The following is a 22,268-nucleotide window of genomic DNA, read 5'->3' as shown; positions in this document are numbered from 1 at the left end:
TAGAAAAGCAGAATTAGGAGGTGAAAGAAGGTGAAAGTTGCACAGAGGAATATTTTAAAAAGATACAACTTCCCTATCAATTAGAACTGTCTGAAAGTGGAATAAACTGCCTTGAGATGAAAGGATTTCCCCACCAGTGGAAGCTAAATGATCACCTGGCAGGCATATAAACTATTTTTTTTAACTTAAAAGAATAATTTCCTAGCTGTGTGAACCTGGGCAAGTCACTTAACCCTAATTGAGTAGCCCTTATTGTTCTTTTGCTTTGAAACTTATTAGTATCTATTCTAAGACAGAAGGGGTAAGGGTTTAGAAAAAAAAAAAATCTGAGGCTAGATTTGATCCCAGGACCTCCAGTCTCCAGGCCTGGCTCTTTATCCACTGAGGCACCAAGTTATACCTTGAAAATAGTTTTAATAGTTTTCTTACTTATAAAAATACTTACCAAATTTCCGCCTAGCCCCCAAATATTGTATACTTACATATTCTCCCTCCTTGCACACATTATCGATGCTTACTCCCAATTTACATGCCTATAGAGCTGCTTGAAAAATAAAATTTTCATGTGAAGACTATTCTGAATAATTGTCTTTGCTATGTAAGCATATTTCCTACCTTGTCCTTCTCACAAAGCAAGCTAAGAAACATAGAAACTTTAAATGACTAGTATAAGGTTAAGGCATTAAGTCCTCTTATTTATCATATTCAGAACTGTGAACTATTTTTCCAAGAAAGTTTCAGATATGTAAATTCTATTGAAGCAGGGTCTACAATGAGATCATAACACCCAACAGGCACACCCCCCAAAATAAGGAAAGGCCATGGGTATCCTTTGTACAACTCAAGTATGTCTTAAACACTTCTGAGAACTTTAACTTTAATTTTTGAGTTCATGAAGTTCAACAGGCTCCCCAGAGATCTGAAGCCTAAATTCTTCTATCATTTCAAACTTAAAAACTTTTAGTTCTTCCCTTGAGTTTTCTAGAAACAACAAATCATCTTTCTTTTAGTTCTAGTCTTTAAATTTCTAGGGCTAAATATGGGAGTGAGATCATTTTCACACTTGATTGGTTAAAGGATCTAAGGAAACTTTCTATCATTTGCTCCCCTGAAACAGGGATCTTTTAGTTTAAAAGTAAGAGTTCTAGTTACAGATAGGCCAAGGCTGTGGGTACCTGGCTTCTGTCTACTTAGGAAGTGTTTTTACATAAGTTTTCCATTATTGATTCAAGGAATGAAGAAAATGGAAAATGTTCTTCCAGCATGAAATCTGTTCTCATAGATAAGTGATTTAAGTTCCTTAGAGTAAATATTATTGCAAGGAAGATTTTAGGAAGTAATATAGTTAATGACAAAAAAGATGGTGCCAACAAAAAACGGTTTGACTGTTATGACAAGCAGTCATAAATGAACCTTCTCAAGAAATCTAATAATCAATTAAGAATGAAAGGAAGGAGTATTTGTATGAAAGTACCAGAATTGCTAAATAAATTGAGGCTCATTTTACCTACGGATCATATTCCTGGTGTGCCAAACAGAAGGATAAGAGTCCTTTTGGACAGATGTGTAGCAACGGTTTAAATCCTGTCCAGCTAAGGAACATCGATAATTTCCCACAATCACACCATCTGGATTCAGCATAGGTATCACCTTGAAGATAAAAGTGTCCCGGAGCAGCTGGGCATCACTTGAATCTCCCAGGATATAATCTAGGAAGCCTTTCATGATCCAAGAACTATTGGTTTCTCCTGGATGTACCCTTGCTGTCAAAATCACCACCTTACGCTTTCTTGATTCAATATTCTTCAAAGGGGTAGAAATAGTTAAAACATATACCATATTCCTAGCAAGTGTGTGGCACAGCACACGGATTTTACAATACTGTGACCGGACTGGGTCATTAGTGATACCTAAAAGGTATTCTTGCAGGTTGGCATATGTGTATGGGTAGCAATGAGCAAAGTAACACGTATCTTTGTCATATGGAAACTGGAATGTCCATGTAAGAGAGAAAGAATGACGCCCCTCTTGCCCTGTATTGTTTCTATAATACTTGATTTGATCTCCTGTTCTCTTCCAGCCAATATTGTTGATCTTGGCCTCTTTTTCAGAGTAGAAGAGTGGGCGCATGCCTTGATTATACAGACTATCTGGCTTAGCCAGGTTGACAATGGTGAAACGATAGGGTTTCCCTGCTTGGGTGTTGGTCACTTGAAAGTAGTACCATTGGGTATGTCTATTTGTGAAGAGGTCAGGGCGTACAGTCAACTGATATTCATGATCAGTACTAATATAAGAAAGAAAAAAAACAAGTTAAAAGCAGAGTTTGGTATAGATAAGAAAGAGAGGTTAACTTCTACCTATATAAAACCCCTAGATTTTTTCGGGAGAGTTCGGTTGTATAAACTATAATTTAGTTAGTGTGCTCAAATATGTACCTACAAAAGATGAGAACTACAAAGATCATATGGTCAAATCTGTAAGAACTATTTATTCTGTATAGCAGTAGCATCATATTTAAATAGAAATATATCATCCCTGTGAACACATTGGCTTAGAAAACCACAAATTATACTTATATTGTATTATATGTTTACTTATTGTGCTAACTCACTTCCTAATTTTATTTTAGTCTGGTTTGGGCCATATTTGAGCCACTAATTGCTGAGAGCTTCTATGCTTTATAGTTTTAAGGATATCTTTGCATTCTCTTCTATCTCAGTGGTGCTCAGATGGAAAACAAGTAAAAGCTGGGGATTTAACCAAATATCTGATGTTTCATAATAACTGAGTTTCTCAGGAAAGTTAAATGATTAAACTACAAAAGTTTTGGGACTAAAGGAAGTGTCATCACTCTAATTGTGCTTATCTCATGAATTGTTTCCTTTAAATATCTTTCTAGACTTCAAGAGCTTATATTTATGGAATTTAAAAAAAAAGCTTTTAGAAATTAAAAATTAATGACCATGCCTTATAGCTTCTATTTAGTAAACTAGGTGAGGAAAAGGACTGTCTTTTAAAATTCATATGATTTTGTATCTTGTAACTAGACAGTAAAAACCTTGAAGAAAGATATACTCTGGTCTGGTACCTATTAGGTGCCTGGAAAATTTTCAATGAAGATAATTAAAACAGCTTTTTAAAAGTCTAACTCAGAACTTTGGTTGATTATCAAAAGAAAATATTGATACAAATTGAAAAGCAAAATTATTAAGAAGCTTAGATACATAGGCATATATACATAGATATATATATACACATAATCATATATACATTATATATATGAATAGGGGTTAACTGGAATAATAGTACATATACTTTAAAAAGAATTGCATTATAAGGGCAAAATAGAGACATTTTGAAAATTTTTTTTCTGTCAATAATTCATAAGCATTATTAATTAAATTAGTTTCCTCTTTACTGAGTAGCTTAGTATCCTAGTAGCACAGGATATGGAGTAAATGGGTTTTTCAAACTCTTTCCTCAATAATTAGTACACCCCCCCCCACTTGACATACCATCTCCAGCTGAGCAATTCTGTACCTGTATTTGGCATCGTTCAAACCCTATTCTTTATCTCCACTCCCTGTTTTCTTATTCTCTTGCCCCTCAACCCACTTCTTTATTTATTTATTTATTTATTCATTTATTCATTCATTCATTCATTCATTTATTTATTTATTTATTCATTTATTCATTTATTCATTCATTTATTCATTCATTTATTTATTTATTTAGCTATTTATTTATTTATTTATTCATTCATTTATTCATTTATTCATTCATTCATTTATTTATTTATTTATTTATTTATTTATTTATTTATTTATTTATTTATTTATTTATTTATTTATTTATTTATTTATTAAAACCCTTACTTTCTGTCTTGGAGTCAATACTGTATATTGGCTCCAAGGCAGAAGAGTGGTAAGGGCTAGGCAATGGGGGTCAAGTGACTTGCCCAGGGTCACACAGCTGGGAAGTGTCTGAGGCCAGATTTGAACCTAGGACCTCCTGTCTCTAGGCTTGGCTCTCAATCCACTGAGCTACCCAGCTGTCCCCTCCTCAACCCACTTCTTGCCTAATTCTGTACTCTAATACCTACCCTTTCCATTTGTGTACCTTAGAATGTCTGTTCCATAAACAACAAACTTAAATATTTTCCTATCCCACTCCCATCAATTGGTTCTCACTGAGAATTGGCTCCCTCCAGTATTTATATTTATTCCTTCCCCCAAACTTACTGGCTGAGGTGGAGAAGTTGTAATACTCCTTATTTCCTACTATCACTTCCTGCTGTTGCCATCACTCGAGAACTTCTCTACCTACCAAGTTGACTCAATACATCTTTACCACTCAATCAAAATCTAGTAGCTGTTGTCTATTAACATCCAGGGTGTTCCTCTTTCCTCAATGAATTTAATGCTGATCCACCATCCTTCTTTCCTCTCCAACTCCTGCCTTCATGCTAAAGGAATTTAAAATGTATCCTGATACTCCTTCAAGCATCCTAACTTCACAGTTCCTCAACAAACTCATTTCACATGACATACATCCTAGCTCAGCTATATATAGACAGATACTTCTACCGTTGGTCTTACCATCAACTACAAATGTTCTATTTCCATATTCAAGAACTCTAAAATTTCTTTATCTAATGATAATCTATTGTCTTTCTGTCTCTCTTAGCTTTGTACCCCAAAACTTTCTTCACTGACACCATGACCCCCAGCTCCTGGATACTTCAGTTCTCTCTCAGGTCATCACCCCATACACCAGCTACACTTTCCATCCTTTCCCACCTTGATGAGCCAGTTCAACTCTTCAGTTATCTTTTTAGTTCTTTGCCCCTTATACTGATGATCTTGCCCTGCCAATATTCAACATGATACCATTCCCACCACTCACTGCCTCCACTCCTACAGATGTACTACAGAATAAAGTTAGAGAATATCATGAAACTGTGCTGATGAGGTCTGCTACAAATTTATATCAATAATAAGCTGAACTGGGCCCTCACTGCTGCAAGGCAATCTTTTTACATCTCCCCACTAGTCACTCCACTTACCACAATAGCTTTTGTAAATATTTAATTCTTTAAACTTCCATGCTACTCTCTTCTCACACTCTTTTAGCTGAGAACACTCAGATTTTACTGAAAAGACTGAGACCATTTGTTCAAAGCTCCTTCTGCCTTCTTCATTTCACATCACTCAGATTTCTTCTGACATTATATCTTTCATCCCCACTTCACATGAAGACATGACCCTTCTCCTTGCCAAGGCAAATCCCTCTCCATGAAAAAGTGATACCATTCAATTTGATCTCCAGAAGACTGTCGTCCTCCAGAGGATTTATCACCAACCTTCCACTAATCTTCATTCTTTCCTCTGTCTACTGACTGCTTTCCAACTGCATACAACCATGCCATCTCCTCCTCCTCAAAAAATCCTGACTTGAACTCTCTGTCTCTGCTAGCTATTATCCTATATTGTTCCTCCCTTTTGTGGTTAAACGCCTTGAAAATGCTGCCTATAATAGATTTCCTTCCCTTCCTTTTCTCTTCTTAACTCTACAGTTTGGCTACCAGTCTCATCTTTCAACCCAAACTACTATTTCCAAAGTTACTAATGATTTCTTAATTGCCACGTTTAAGTGCTACCCCAACCCCAATATTCATCCTTGACCTCTCTACAGACTTGACACTGTTAATCACCCTCTTCTCCTGGATACTCTCTTCTCTCTAGGTTTTTGTGATATTGCTCTCTCCTGGTTCCCCTCCTCCCTACCTGATCATTCCTTCTGAGTCAACTTTGTTGGATCTTCTTCCAAATCATGCCTACTAAGCATGGTTGTCCCAGGAGGCTCTATCCCAGGTTTTCTTCTATTATCCATTAATATTGCTTTTTTTGGATTCATTATTAACTCCATGCTGATGACTCAAATCTATCTGTCCAGCCATAATCTCTCTCTGTTGACTTTCAATTTTGTGTCTCCAGATGTCTATTGGACACCTCAAGATGAATGTACTCTAGGTATTTAAAATTCAACATGTCCAAAATAGACTAACTCATCAGCTGTCTCCCCAAACCCTCCCAATTTCCTAACTCACCTTATTACTCTTGAGAACACCAGCATCATCCAAGTTATCTTGCAACTCAGATGTCATCTTCAATGCCTGTTTTTTCCCCCTACTCCCATTTCAATTTCTTGTCAAGATGAGTACAGTTTACCTTTGTAACATTTTTATATAGGCTTCCTTCTGTCCTCTGACACTGCCACCACCCTTCATCTATTATCTGGACTACTGAAAGGACTTGGTGGTTGATCTCTTTCCTACAAGGTTCCCTTCATTCCAGTCAACCCCCTACTTAGTCCACTCTCTATCAGTCAAAGTGACCTTTCTACAAAGCAGGTCTTCCTACACTTTACAAATATACTCTGGGGTTCCAGCAATACTGACATCTTTGCTATCCTTTGAACAAGACACTACTTACAGTCTCTAGATATATTTTTTTTAATGGTTGCACTCCATGCCTAGAATGCTCTCTGCCTCTTCTCTTTACTACCTGGCTTCCCCAGTTTCTTTCAAGTACCAGCTAAAATCCCATTTTCTACTGGAAGTCTTTCCTAGTCCCTCTTAATTATAATGCATTGTTTCTGTTGATCACTTCCAATTTATCCTGAATATAGCTTATTTGTACACAATTGTTTGTATGTTGTCTCCCCATTAGACTGGGAGCTCCTTGAGGGCAGGAAATGTCTTTTACTTTTCTCAATATAACTTGCTTAATAAATGTTTATTTACTGACTGACTCAAAATCCTCTTAGAGAACTTTGATTTTAACATGTGCAGATTATTATATTAGTCACTGAAGATCCTACTATTCAAAGAAGAATCCAAAAGCTAGCTGATGTCCTACATCCTCATATTAAAAGAATTTTAAAACCTACACTTTGACCACTTTTTGCAGATTACCACTCTCAAACCTGGCTTCAAATATCAAAGTGTTCTCCCAGTCCTCCAGAGGTAGAATTTCTGAGGCCTTCTGAAGAGATCTGATACCTCCTATTCGAGAATACATGAAACAGCGGTCTTTATAAGCTGGTAAAGGAAGCAGAACAAATGGATATCAGAGTCTGTAATGGCACATATTATTATGAATATAATTTGAGACTTGTGGTAGAAATTGTGTACTTTCACTGAATATCTATGCAATTCACATTTTTTAAGATGGAACAAAAGAAGACCAAACAGTAAAACATTATAAGGACTCAACATTTCACCTTCTGACAACTCCTGTTACAAGATAAACAATAATAATTGTCTCATTTCCATTAAAGAGCTGTTTATTCTCTTTTATGTTTAAGCAAATGTGCACTCAGGCCAGAAGTTAATGCTATTAAAATAAGAAAATTATATGTCTTTAAAATGGACCCTTTAAGATATTTATATTCATTCTTCATCCTTAAAACAAAGGACAACTAGTCCTCTTATGATTTATATTTTCAGTCTAATTATGTTCTCCTTTGAATACACTCCTACTCAGCAATGTCTCTTTCTTTCTAAAAATGTGGTACCCAGAAATGAACATAATATTCCAGATGTGGTTGTCTTACTTGAATAACTACCTACCTAATTGTGGAAATTATATTTTTACTAATGAAACTCAAGATTGAATTAGCAATTTTGTTAACTGTCTAATAGTTGACTCATTCTAAAGACACTCAAATCAGCCTTCTAAGTCTTTATTCATGAGGACTGTGGTCAATTTAAATTCTGTACCTGTACATTTTATTTTTAGAGTCTACATGCAGGAAATCCGGGATCCTTATTCCATAATCTAGCATATTATCTATCCTTCCAAGCTTCATGTTTATGCTCAAATTGGTAATTAGGTTATTGATATCTTTATCAAACTCATTATACAAATGTCAAACAAAACATGATTAGAAATAGAATCTCAAGTAGATGCTAGTGGAGGTTTCTTTACAGTAGTAGCTCTGAAAGTATGGTTCAAACACCCTTAAATGCTGAGAGGATATTCCTCAAGAGTGTTTCAGGGCATCTACAAAGTTAAAAACTATTTTCAAAATAATATGAAGATGCTATTTGCCTAAAATACTCTTCCTTTTTCCAATTATATATCTGTGTAAGGCCAGATTCTTTGCCTACTTAAATCAAGACAACATATTGCATGAATTGCATGCAGAAATAGGTATGAGAATGCTTCTCTCTTCTCTTAAGCCAGATATTAAAGAAATTGTCAAAAATATGTTAAACAGTATCACTTGCTTTATGTGGCATCACTGCTCAAGTTAAAGTAAAGACCTGGATTCCAGAATTTCTAGGTAATTGGTACTCAGGAGACTGATATAAATAAGAGCATTATTATCATGAAACATAACAAATAAATAAAAGCATATAAACACACAATACATGGTAATACAAACTGAGGGAGGCTTGTCCCACTGAAGGCAATAAATTCAAGCAGCATGAGAGGGAAAGAGTCACCTCAAGGAGAAAACATGCTCAAAGTTGGGATTTGGATGCCCAAATTATGTACTCTAAGAAAGGGTTTGGTTGAGAATGGGTAACTGGTGCCAAAGGTAGGCAGGGACTTTCCTAATCAGACCCAGGCATAATGGACAAATTCTCAAGGACACTTATCAATACCTGGCTTAGGTAAGGCTCAGGTAAGGGGAGTTTATTTGGTGCACAAACTAAATCAGCTACCTAGGAAAGGAGAATGACTCAAGAACTCTGAAGCAGGTCAAGAGTTCCAACTAGTCAAAAGCTCCAAGCATCATCTGCCTGACACAGAGTTAACACAGATCAGAACAGTGGAAAAGTGCAAACATGTCTGACTTAGCCTACATGATTTTATGGGCTTTAGGATCACTTAGCCCACGTGATTCTGTGCTGTAATATAACTATAATGTCAAACAATATAAAGTTTATAATTATAAAAATACTTTCACTAATTAGAAAACAGCTATTTTGGACTCCCTGGTAAACATGGTGGCAGTTTAGACACAGGACTCTTCCTCTCCTCACCACCTACTGATACAGATTACCTGAAAAAGCCAAAAAAACCCAAATTCATATGAACAAAGGGACCCTACAGTAGGGTGCAGCATTGAAGGTACGTGGGCTTTGAGCATTTCCACAAGATAAGGGGGTGAAAAAGCTTCCACCACATCTCGAGCTGATCCACCCTCCCCCACCCACCTATGGAGCCAGAGTCAGAGCCAGTGGGTGCAAAAATCAGTGAGTGAGCGAGAGGCACCTCTGGAGTGGGTGAGGGGCACCTCTGGGTCCTTGGTAACTGACTGAGACCACTGAGGACCTACCCCTGAGAGCAGTTAGACCTGAGGCCCCAGCAGGCTAAGGAGCACAGACCATGTGTGCCGGCAGGAAGACAGCACAGAGAAAGACAGCAAATAGTGGAAGCTGCAGAGACTCGAGAGCTGGCCTCAGCCAAAATCCTTGCTCCTTAGCTACATACACAGAGATCCTGCCCATCTCACTCAGATTTCTAACTGGAAAAGGAAGGAAAAACCACTACAGTAATGGCAAACAGTGCCCAGGAACAACAACTTCCCAACACTGAGAAAAACAAGAAGAAGGGGTTGACCTTGAATAATTTTTATGGAAGAAAAACCCAGGCTACAGAGGAAATAGAAGAGGAATACAGATAAATGGACCAACATCTTCCAAAAGATATGGAAATTATCCACAAGCTCTCGAATTTAAGTTGGAACTTATCAAAAAGATGGAAGCCTTCTTTCAAGAAAAGTGGGAAATAGTTCAAAAAGAAAATAACAGTTTAAAGGACAAGAACTCCCAATTGGAAAAACAGCTGGAAGCCATGAAAAGCAGGATAGACCAAACTGAAAAGGAAAACCAGTTCTTAAAGACCAGAATTAGGCAACTGGAAATCAATGATCTTGCAAAACAGCAAGAATTAACAAAGCAAAGTCAAAAGACTGACAAAATAGAAGAAAACATAAAATATCTCACTGAAAAGATGATGGATCAGGAAAACAGAGCACGGAGAAACAATTTGAGAATCATTGGTCTACCTGAAAACCCAGAAATAAACAGAAATCTTGACATCATACTACAAGAAATTATCCAAGAAAACTGCCCTGATGTTCTCGAACAAGGGGGGAAATAGACATTGAAAGAGTTCATAGAGCATCCTCTACTCTAAATCCTCAAAAGACAACTCCCAGGAATGTAATTGCCAAATTCAAGAGCTTTCAAGCTAAGGATAAAATTTTACAAGAAGCCAAAAAGAGAAAATTCAGATATCAAGGAGCACCAATTAGGATTACACAAGATCTGGCATCTTCCACACTAAAGGACCACAATGCTTGCAATATGATATTCAGAAATGCAAGAGAATTGGGTCTTCAACCAAGGATCACCTATCCATCAAAACTGACCATATACTTCCAGGAGAAAGTATGGACATTCAACAAAATAGAAGATTTCCAAGTATTTCCAAGATATTCCAAGTAAAGAAAAGACCAGAACTAAGTGGAAAGTTTGATATCCAAACACAAAGATCAAGAGAAACATGAAAAGGTAAATAAGAAAGAGATAGGAAATGGGAAAAATGTTTTTTTATTCAAACTTTCTTCTTTAAGGGCTTTAATAAGATCAAATTATTTATATTAGTATATGGGGAAAATGTTATTTGCAACTCTCAAAAATTATATTCAATATTATAGTAATTAGAGGAATCATTCACAGGAAGAGATTGGGGGTAATAAGGACTATATAAGATGATATGAAAAAAAAAAGAAAAAGGGAGGGGGGAATCAAAGATGGCACCAAGGGATAAATCCAGAGAATGAACTGTTGCAGAAAGATGCCAGAAAACCCACACTACATCAAGAAGATCCAGAATGAACTTTGGTGTAGTTGATTGAACTGAAGTTTTATTGAACATTTATTTGTAAATGTACACTTTTATGCCAAGGGGATTGCCCCTAATTTGGCTTTCTGTCAATGCACCTAGCAAAACATTGGTTTTGCTTTCTTTCTTTTCTTTTCCTCCCTAACTACTATAATTTCCTCTTATGAAATTGAATATTATATATATATATATATATATATATATATATATATGTGTAGTTAGAAGTGTGTTTAGGACTACAAGATGATGATGTTAAATGATCAATGGGGAGACGAGTCTCCCAATGATCATCAGGGGGGATTGTGAATCTTAAAATTTATTCAGACTGTACTTTAGAAGATTTGGTTTAGCTATTCCCTTATTGTAACAATGGAGATACTTGATCAGGAATGTATTGGGAATTTTTAAAATTATTCCACCCTGCTCAGACAGTACCTTAGGGGAAGATAGTTGCAAACTCCTGATTGAACAATGAAAAGTCCCTAACTCATACTTATAGTAAAGCTAGAACCTTAAGCTAGGTGGTCTATTTTTAGATCTAATACAAAAAGGTGCTAAGTACCTATAAAGGTTAAATTAATCACTAAAAGGTCAAGCAACTTACAAAAGGCAAGCTTAACAAAAGAGATGTGAAGTTTTAGCCTAACCAGAGAAGGTGAGAACAAAAGAAGATGTGAACTAAGAATGGGTAGTCCTGAGAAAAAAGCATCTACTATGATAGATGTGAAAATTTAGGGGAGGTGACATAAGAGAAAATTCTCTTTAAAAGGAGGTCAGTTGAATTCAGTTGGTACTCTGAACTCAGGAGTTCTGAACTCCGAAGGTACTCTGAACTCTGGAGTTCAGGAGTTCAGTGGAGGACTGGAGCTTGCTTGAGACAATCTTGTGGTGAGTGATAAAGACTGACTCGTTCTCCCTTAGGCTCAGGCCTAGGCCATTTTGGCCTAGGCCCTTTCTACTATTTTATCTTTTTTTTTCTCTCTCTCCTTCTCTTAATTCCTTCATTTATATTAATGAAAATCTCCATAAAACCCAGTTGACTTGGGTATTTTCAAAGTTGGGAACTTCCCATGGCAACCACTTATTTTAGATTTTAAGTCAAAACACTAAAAATTATCCTTTACAGTTTGGCCAAAATCTTTACAATTTTGGCAATTCACAGTCTTGGCAAACCACATTTTGGTGGTTACACAAAGCAGTACTCAGGGGTAAAATTATATCCTTGAGTTCATATATTAACAAATTAGGGAGGGCAGAGGTCAATGAATTGGACATGCAAATCAAAAAACTTGAAAGCAAACAAATCAAAAATCCCCAGATGAAAACTAAATTAGAGATCCTAAAAATTAAGGGAGAAATTAGGAAAATTGAAAATGAAAGAACTATTGAACTAATAAATAAGACTGGAAGCTGGTATTTTGAAAAAACAAATAAAATAGACAAAGAACTGGTCAGTTTAATTAAAAACAGGAAACATGAAAACCAAATTAACAGTATCATAGATGAAAAGGGAGACCTCACCTCCAATGAAGAGGAAATCAAGGCAATCAGTAAAAATTATTTTGCCCAATTATATGGCAACAATATGGAAATCTAGGTGATATGGATGAATATTTAGAAAAATATAAATTGCCTAGACTAACAGAGGAAGAAATAGAATTCTTAAATAATCCCATATCAGAAAAAGAAATTGAACAAGCCATCAAAGAACTCCCTAAGGAAAAATCTCCAAGGCCTGATGGATTTTCAAGTGAATTCTATCAAACATTCAAAGAACAATTAACCCCAATATCATACAAACTATTTGACATAATAAGCAAAGAGGGAGTTCTACCAAATTCCTTTTATGACACAAATATGGTACTGATTCCAAAGCCAGGCAGGTTAAAAACAGAGAAAGAAAACTATACACCAATCTCCTTAATGAACATAGATGCAAAAATCTTAAATAGAATACTAGCAAAAAGACTCCAGCAAGTCATCACCAGGGTTATCCATTATTATCAGGTGGAATTTATACCAGGAATGCAAGGATGGTTCAATATTAGGAAAACCATCCACATGACCATATCAACAAGCAAACCAACAAAAATGACATGATTATCTCAGTAGATGCAGAAAAAGCCTTTGACAAAATACAACATTCATTCCTACTGAAAACACTAGAAAGTATAGGAATAGAAGGTCCTTTCTTAAAAATAATAAACAGTATTTATCTAAAACCATCAGCCAACATCATCTGCAATGGGGATAAACTAGATGCATTCCCAATAAGATCAGGAGTCAAACAGAGATGCCCATTATCACCTCTATTATTTAACATTGTACTAAAAACACTAGCAGTAGCAATTAGAGTAGAAAAAAGAAATTGAAGGCATTAAAATTTGCAATGAGGAGAACAAGCTATCACTTTTCGCGGATGATATGATGGTCTACTTAAAGAATCCTAGAGAATCAACCAAAAAGCTAGTTGAAATAATAAACAACTATAGCAAAGTTGCAGGATACAAAATAAACCCACATAAGTCATGAGCATTTCTATATATCTCCAACACATCTCAGTTGCAAGAATTAGAAAGAGAAATTCCATTTAAAATCACCCTAGACAATATAAAATACTTAGGAATCTATCTGCTGAGACAAACACAGGAACTATATGAACACAACTATAAAACATTCTCCACACAATTAAAACCAGATTAAACAATTGGAAAAACATTGATTGCTCATGGGTAGGATGAGCTAACATAATAAAAATGCCAATCCTACCCAAATTAATTTACTTATTCAGTTCCATACCCATTGAACTACCAAAAAACTTTTTTACTGAATTAGGAAAAAAACATAACAAAGTTCATTTGGAAGAACAAAAGATTGAGAATATTCAGGGAAAATCATGAAAAAAAAATGCAAAGGAAGGAAGACTTGCAGTCCCAGATCTCAAACTATACTATAAAGCAGTGGTCATCAAAATAATTTGGTACTGGCTAAGAGACAGAAAGGAGGATCACTGGAACAGACTTGGGGTAAGTGACCTCAGCAAGACAATCTATGATCAGCCCAAAGATCCCAGCTTTTGGGACCAAAATCCACTATTTGATAAAAACTGCTGGGAAAATTGGAAGACAGTATGGGAGAGATTAGGTTTGGATGACCATCTCACACCCTACCCCAACATAAACTCAGAATGGGTGAATGACTTGAATATAAAGAAGGAAACTATAAGTAAATTAAGTGAACATAGAATAGTATATATGTCAGACCTTTGGGATGGGAAAGATTTTAAAACCAAGCAAATGTTAAAAAAAAAATCACAAAATGTAAAATAAATTATTTTGATTACATCAAATTAAAAAGATTTTGTACAAACAAAACCAATGTAACCAAAATTAGAAGGGAAGTAACAAATGGGGAAACAATTTTCATGATAAAAACCTCTGACAAAGGTCTAATTACTCTTATAAAGAGCTAAATCAATTGTACAAAAAATCAAGCCATTCTCCAATTGATAAAGGGGCAAGGGACATGAACAGGCAATTTTCAGTTAAAGAAATCAAAACTATTAATAAGCACATGAAAAAGTGTTCTAAATCTCATAATCAGAGAGATGCAAATCAAAACAACTCTGAGATATCACCTCACACCTAGCAGATTGGTTAACATGACAGCTATGGAAAGTAATGAATGCTGGAGGGGATGTGGCAAAGTCGGGACATTAATGCATTGCTGGTGGAGTTGTGAATTGATCCAACCATTCTGGGGGGGCAATTTGGAACTATGCCCAAAGGGCACTAAAACGCTGTCTGCCCTTTTATTCAGTCATAGCACTGCTGGGTGTACCCCACAGAGATAAGAAGGAAAAAGACTTGTACAAGAATATTCATAGCCACGTAGTTTGTGGTGTCAAAAAATTGGAAAATGAGGGGATGCCCTTCAATTGGGGAATGGCTGAACGAATTGTGGTACATGTTGGTGATGGAATACTATTGTGCTCAAAGGAATAATAAACTGGAGGAATTCCATGTGAACTGGAATGCCCTCCAGGAATTGATGCAGAGTGAAAAGAACAGAACCAGGAGAACCTTATACACAAAGACTGATACACTGTGGCACAATCGAATGTAATGGATTTCTCTATTAGTGGCAATGCATTGATCCTGAACAACTCAGAGGGATCTATGAGAAAGAACACTATCCACATTCAGAAGAAAAACTGTGGGAGTAGAAACACAGAAGAAAAACAACTGCTTGATTACATGGGTCGAGGGGTTAGGGGATTGATTGGGGATGTAGACTCTAAATGAACATCCTAGTGCAAACATCAACAACATGGGTATAGGTTTTGATCAAGGACATATGTAATACCCAGTGGAATTATGTGTCAACTACGGGAAGGGTTGGGGGAGGGAAGGGAGGGAAAGAATATGATTCTTGTAACCAAGAACCATGTTCTAAATTGACTAAATAAATAAATAAATTTAAAAAACAATGGGGGGTGCAGCTGGGTAGCTCAGTGTATTGAGAGCTAGGCCTAGGGATGGGAGATTTTAGGTTAAAATCTGGCCTCAGACACCTCCCAGCTGTTTGACCCTGGGCAAGTCACTTGACCCCCATTGCCTAGCCCTTACCACTCTTCTTCCTTGGAGATTATACACAGTATTGACTCCAAGACAGAAGGTGAGGGTTTTTAAAAAAAAAAACATTGGGAAATGTAAAAGAAAAAATACAAAATTCTGTTTTAGGCATAAAGATCAACTATAAAAATTCAGAATGAAAAAAAGAAGATTTTAACTCCTTGTGGAAGGAAACTTGTGATAAAAGTGGGGTGAAAGTAGGCATTGTCCCATTTGAATACCAAAAGACTTTATTGAACTGCCAATGTTCAAAACAGATGTATTTTGGAGTATAGAACTTTTCATTGCCTAAAGTATCTGTTGTGGGTTTTCCCCTTTCTTTTCTCATGTTTCTGTTTATAGTGCCTCCCTTGCAGCTAAGCCTGGCTCTCCAAGCCAACTCCCAAGTTTACAGGAAACAGAGTTTGGGAGACAGAGTTGAGAATGGGGGACTGATATAGGTCTAATTGTGGTACTGCACCTTTGAGTATGGTTAGCAGCACAGGAGGGAATCACTAAAGTTTGGGATGAGCCAGTTTGAGTGACCCCACTGTTTCTAGTCTTTCAGGTATTAGTAAACTAGGATGTGGGGAGAGGCATTATGTACTTTGATTCTATCTCCTTGTCTCCTGTATTACCTGATAGTTAACACATAGCCATATGTGCTCTTTCAACCCAACCCCCTTATCTCTAATCTCATTTCTCTATTGTACAGCAAGGGGGAAAGAGCTCAGACACAATGTTCATCTCTTTTTATAAATGGGTATCTATAAGGATTGCCTTTCCTTTATTGTGAAATACCTCTATAAAAACAGTGCATGGTTTGAATTATGTTGTCTGGTTGTATTAACAAACTTTTGGTTTTATAAGAAACTACTTTTCATTTTCTCTACCTGAGTTTGTTTCATTATTGAGAATAAAGGTCCAAATGAAGATTTTTCTTTTAATACTATCACAAAAAACTTACCTTCTTGAAGGACTCATCTTAATATATTATAAACTTCATTATCAGAAATTTTTTACTCACGTTCAAATTTAAATCCCTCTTCCTGCTATTTAAGCTTTTATTCTTGTCCCATTATCATGAAAAGATAAATGACTAATCAATATCTTCTGAATATCTCTATATACTTAAAGAACTAAATACTACTAAAAGTTTTATTCCTTCAACCTTTCTTATCATCATCATCACTATTAGATTTTTGTTATCATATATATGTATATGTATCATATACATATATAATATATATATATACACATACACACACATATAATCTTCCTCAGTAACTATGCCCAGTTCTTCAGATCTCTCATGTTTGGAGAGCTTGGAAAAAAAAAACAAACAACCCAACTTGAGGGACTGTATCATTTCCCTCCATTTTATTCTTTAATTTTTATCCAGCTTTATATAAACACTGCATGGAAATTCCAAGTTAGATAATTTTGCTGGTTCATTCATTTTAATCATGTCTGACTCTTAATGACCCCATTCAGGGTTTTCTTAATAAAGATACTGGAGTGAATTACCATTTCTTTCTCCAGCTCATTTTACAGATGAGGAATAGATGTAAATAGAGTTAAGCAACTTGCCTAGGAAGTATCTGAGGCTGGATTTGAACTCAGGAAGATGTCATTTTTTTTTTTAAATAACACTTACCTTCCGTCTTGGAGCCAATTGGTTCCAAGGCATAAGTGTGGTAAGGGATTGGCAATGGAGGTCAAGTGACTTGCTCAGGGTCACATAGCTAGAAAGTGTCTGAGGCCAGATTTGAACCTAGGACTTCCCATCTTTAGGCCTGGCTCTCAATACATGAGCTACCCAGCTGCCCCCAGGATGAGTCTTCCCTATTCCAGGCTTGGCACTCTATCTGTTGTACTACCTACCTGTTCAAATTAGCTATGAAATGCATTAAAAATCATATTAAAAATTGTTAAGTCACTAGGGTTTTCATTAGTGAATAGTGAACTCTAAATTTTATTTTTTTAAAAACATTAATGAAGACTAAATGAAATTAGCATTTTCATATAAAGAGCAAAAGTAGTAAAACAAAAATTTACATGAAACCAAATTTCAATAATGGACTTGTTAAGGATATATATAATACAACATTGTCAAACTCATATAGAAAGGGATCCAAGAGGAAGTAAATTGACTTAGAATACCTCAAATTAACATAATTTATGTTGAATGTATTTTTATTACTTTGTTTAAACATTTTCCAATTACATGCTAATCTGTTTTTACCCCAGATAATTTTATCACTTAAGGCCAGGAGGCAGGGAATTTGACATTTCTGAGTAACTTTCAAGGATGCCCTAATTGCTGCTTTTTTTTTTCCTTCTTCTGGTGTTCTGGAGCAATGTAATCTAACTAGAAAGCCCAAGTCCCTTGAATTTCAGAACCTCTCTTCTTAATTTCCAGAGTAATTTTTAAAAGAAGTAATGTAGTTCAATTCAACAAGCATTTAAGAACCTATTAAGTCCAAAGCCTTGTGCTAGGAACTTTAGTACAAAGGCAAAACCAAAAATATTCTCTGCTCTCAAGAAGTTTCTTTTTTGTGCCCAAACAACACTTAATTCTAATTAAGTGACTCAATGAAAATCTAGTTGCATATCTAATTAAATATCTTTTGCTTAAATTAACTAGGATTGGGAAACTTTAAAAAGGGAAAATGAAAACCCTATGCAAATGACAACTTTTTCAAGGGTAAAGACTATTTATTACTTCTATATCTCTCAACTCATTCATACTCACCTCAGAAAGCCAATCTATTGTCAAATCTCATTATTTTTATCATTTCATTGTCCCTCATATACATTTCCTTTTCTCTACTCACATAGTTATTACTCTAATTGAAGACCACATCACATATGGATTAGACTACTGCAAAAGTCTTCTGGTTAGACTCCCTGCCTCGAATCTCTCCCCTTTCAGAGTCTACTCATTTGCCAGTGATCTTCATCAAATGCAGGTCTGACCATGTTTTTATTGGTCTCAATAAGAAACAATGACCTGTTACATCCAGGATCAAATATATAATCATCTCTCTAGCTTTTAAAACCTTTCATAATCTGAGCCCTTCTTACCTTTTCAGACTTACACTCACACTCTTTCTATGATCCAGCTATATTGGTTTACTTGCCTACTTGCTGTTCTTCACATGATCTTCCATCTCCCATCTCTCTGTATTTGCAATGATTGTTCCTTATGCTTGGAATATTCTTCCTCTTCCCCCCAATGCCTGGCTTCTCTAGTTTACTCAAAGACTCAGCTCAAATCCCACCCCCTGCAGATCTTTCTTGGGCTTTGCTACTATTTTTCCTCTGAGGTTATTTTCTATTTATACTGTATACATTTTCTATATACAGTTATTTGCATAATATTCCCCTTATTATGTATTATTATATTACGTAATATAATAATATGATTATTAGAAAATGAACTCCTTGAGGACAAGAGCAGAAGAGGAGTTTCTATGGAGTGTATTCATCAGAATTGGACAAAAAATACAGAACTTTGGGGTATCTGTCTATATCTCTGACTTTCCTAATTTTGTATCTTAAGGAGGGAGGAAATGGCCCCACTTGGAAGAAATCTTTTTTTCTTCTAAAGCTCTTGAGGCTTGAAGCCAAAGTAGTTAGCTCTGTTGATGGATGTGGATAGAAGAAACAGGGATCGTTCAGCCTTAATACTTAATACTTAATACTTAAACAGGTATTAGAACCACAAGGAGGCAGCAGATGCCAGCATCTCTCTCAGATATGGCTGTAGCCGGAGTAATACTCGGTGGTTAAAAATTAACATGGACATATATGTGCTTGTATGTATATTTGTAGGCTATTATGCCCTATCCCAACCCCCTATACTCCTTGTCCTTCCCATTAAAAACCATGGACTGCTTTGTTCTATAGAACACAGTTTGGGAACTATTTCCTCAAATATTACAATACACTAATTACTGGGGCTGAGAGAGTGTCTAGAATATTCATCTGGTTAAGAATTCAATCTCTGACAAGCAGTTTTCCCAAGAATTCCTTTTAAAATCCTGGTGTTGTCAGAAGAGATTAAACAATAGGGATTGTAAGGGAGACCTTGATCCTGAACGGAATGCTAATAACAAATGAAGTGAAAATGATCATTACTGTCAGTCTTATTACAATGAATTTGAAGGAAAAAATCTGTTTTTTCAAGAAATAAAATGAAGAGTCATTAACTAACTTTATTCTTTTAACTATTTGAAAACCTACTGGCCAGAGTTAATACAGAGGCTATGATGTTCCATTTCACTGAGTAAGAGCTCATTTGTATAATTCTGTACACTTTTAACTTGTATGCATTTTATTTTCTATTTTTCAGATACATACAAATATAGTTTTTTAAAACTAAACAGTAATTGATAAAAATTTGTGATCCACTTATATTTGTTTTAAATTATACATCTTAAAATCTGATTTTAGACTTTTCCAAAATAGTATCATTTCAGCTATCAATGAGGGACACACATAGACACAAAGACAGACAGAATGATTTATAATGCTGACCCTGCCATTAATTTATTGAGTGATCTTTGAATATTTTCCCAAGTTTTCAATGTAATGGCCCATAGGATAGAAGGTAGAATTTTAAAAATGGGATAATTTATATCTGTGATTCTTTTTGCTTGATGGGAATTTTTATCTACAAAAGACCTTCCTACCACTATTTTAGAGCTTCCCTTTCCTTAATCTTCGTTTCAACTCATTAGTCTCTACTAGGTTCTATTCTTAGCCATTGCTTCCATTACTTTCACCTTACCTATCAGTTATTATTATTTTTAAATTCTTACTTTCTGTTTTTAACATCATTTCTAAGACAGATGGGTAGCATGGGCTAGGCAATTGGAGTTAAGTAACTTGCCCAGGGTATGTACACAGCTAGGAAGTGGCTGAGGCCAGATTTGGACTCAGGTCTTCCCAGCTCCAGAACTGGCACTGCCACTTTGATACCTAACTGCTCCACCTATCAGTTATTCTTCACTACTTCTCTATTCAGTAGTTTCTCTTCTTTGGGCTTTCTGTATCTTGAATAAATTAATTTGTACTACAGCTATAAAAGATCCACAATGAACCAATTCTTGGAAGGTATCTATTATAAAAGTACTTATCCTGTCAAACCCTAATAGTTAAAAAATCCAGGATCTCCATATTTCCATATTTACGAAGCATGAGAGCCTGTGATACAGATTTCATGATTCTTGGAAAACCTGAGTTTTAAGAGAAAACGTGATGGATAAATGTCTCACATATGATGTTTCCATATGTCATGTAGATAAACTTCTTCAAATAAATTCAAATATGATTAGACATATCTTTCTTTGCCTCAAATGTTAGAAATATAACCAATGGCTAGGTAAAACTGGTGAGAGACTTCAGCTTAATATAAAGAAAACTTTTCTAAAGTGCCGTCTTAAAAAATAGAGTAGATTATCTTAGAGGACTGTGAACTCCCTTCACTGGCAAACTTTAATGAAGGATTAAAAGACTGCTTATTGGGAATGTTGTAGACAGGATTCATACTTTTCCATAAGGGGTAAGTTTTACTCCAACTCTAATTCTATCATTCTAGAAATGCCACAGAAATTATTTTAAGTTATATTTAATTTTGTGTCCGCCCAAGAAAACCATCTGATGGTCATGAAAACTAGTGAAAATAAGTGGAAAAAAATAGGTTTTAAGGAAAGGGCACTATCAAGATAGACTAAATTAAACTTAATTGAGCTGATTCCTGCAAGTTTATGTAGGTTTATAAGAAGACAAAATTTGTTGTAGATGATTTCTAAGTATTTTAGAAATGCAATATATCTTTAAGTGTTCTAAAGTTATTGTTATTGGTTTTTTTCAACATAACTCATCTTTCTGGACCTCATTTTCTTCATTTGTAAAATGAAGGTATTGGACTAGAAAACCTTCCACATTACTGCCAAGTCTAATGCTACATGTTTAAGTCTATGAATGATTCTTACAAAGAGTTAGGCACACTTATATTGTAATTAGCATTCTAGAAAGACTTAGATGAATATATAACTGAATCCCATACTGGGGGAAAGGCTAGTAATGAATTTTTATAATTGCAGGCGCAAATGGAAAAATAAAATTTGAGACTAACTCAGCTATCAGTTACTGCATAATCTGAAGGAAAAGTACATACCTACCCTCATCACCTAGATAAACCACACTGCCTTGAGAAGAGTCTGGATAATGGGGTGCCAATTCATCACCTGCTGAGACATACAATGGCTCAAGGAAGGGAGGAGCCCAATCTGTAAAAGAAAATATATTTCTAGAGTTTAACTAAATGACTAGAAATAAGTTTAAGCTTGGATATTTGACTAAAAAATGAACTGTATAATTAGAAAATTTGCATGTGTATGTGTAGAAGATATCAAAGCAAAGTTTTATTGGACTGCATGCAAACTCGGCATGAATCAGTTGAATGATGTTAGCAGCCAAAGTGTCGAATTTGACCTTATTTTAATATTTCAAGAATCCATGATGCCATTATTTGGGTTTTCTCTCACCTAATACAGATCACATCTTCTTTATGCTTTAGTAGGGAGGTGATGTGACTTTAGGCTTATACAAATATAGGGGCCAGAGTGAAGGTAAGAGCAACAATGGATTTTGCCCTGGTAAAACTAAATGTGAAATATGCATTGTTTTAGGAGCCACATTTTAGAAGATACACTGG

The 22,268-nt window shown here is 35.5% G+C and overlaps 1 protein-coding gene across 16 annotated transcripts in view; it reads right to left on the bottom strand.

Annotated features, from left to right (window-relative positions):
• The window catches only part of AGBL3 (AGBL carboxypeptidase 3), a 176,378-nt gene that overhangs the window by 141,184 nt on the left and 12,926 nt on the right, over positions 1-22,268 (bottom strand). For 12 of the 16 annotated variants that reach the window (XR_008912309.1, XM_007504354.3, XM_056799724.1 and 9 more), the window contains exons 5-7: positions 21,733-21,840; positions 6,955-7,105; positions 1,508-2,287 (exon numbers count right to left, since the gene is read on the bottom strand). Coding sequence is in view for 15 of the 16 variants with exons in the window: in XM_007504354.3 (XP_007504416.2) it covers positions 1,508-2,287; positions 6,955-7,105; positions 21,733-21,840 (1,039 nt within the window). In the remaining variant the exon portion in view is untranslated. Of the gene's footprint in view, positions 1-1,507; positions 2,288-6,954; positions 7,106-21,728; positions 21,841-22,268 lie in introns of all 16 variants that reach the window. The other 4 variants (XM_056799726.1, XM_056799718.1, XM_056799722.1 and 1 more) reach the window with 4 other exon arrangements.

The sequence above is a fragment of the Monodelphis domestica genome, chromosome 5 (genome assembly GCF_027887165.1).
Source record: "Monodelphis domestica isolate mMonDom1 chromosome 5, mMonDom1.pri, whole genome shotgun sequence".
NCBI classification, from domain to species: Eukaryota; Metazoa; Chordata; class Mammalia; order Didelphimorphia; family Didelphidae; genus Monodelphis; species Monodelphis domestica.
Note: the sequence above shows the minus strand (reverse complement) of the source record. Positions and strands in the feature narration are given on the sequence as shown.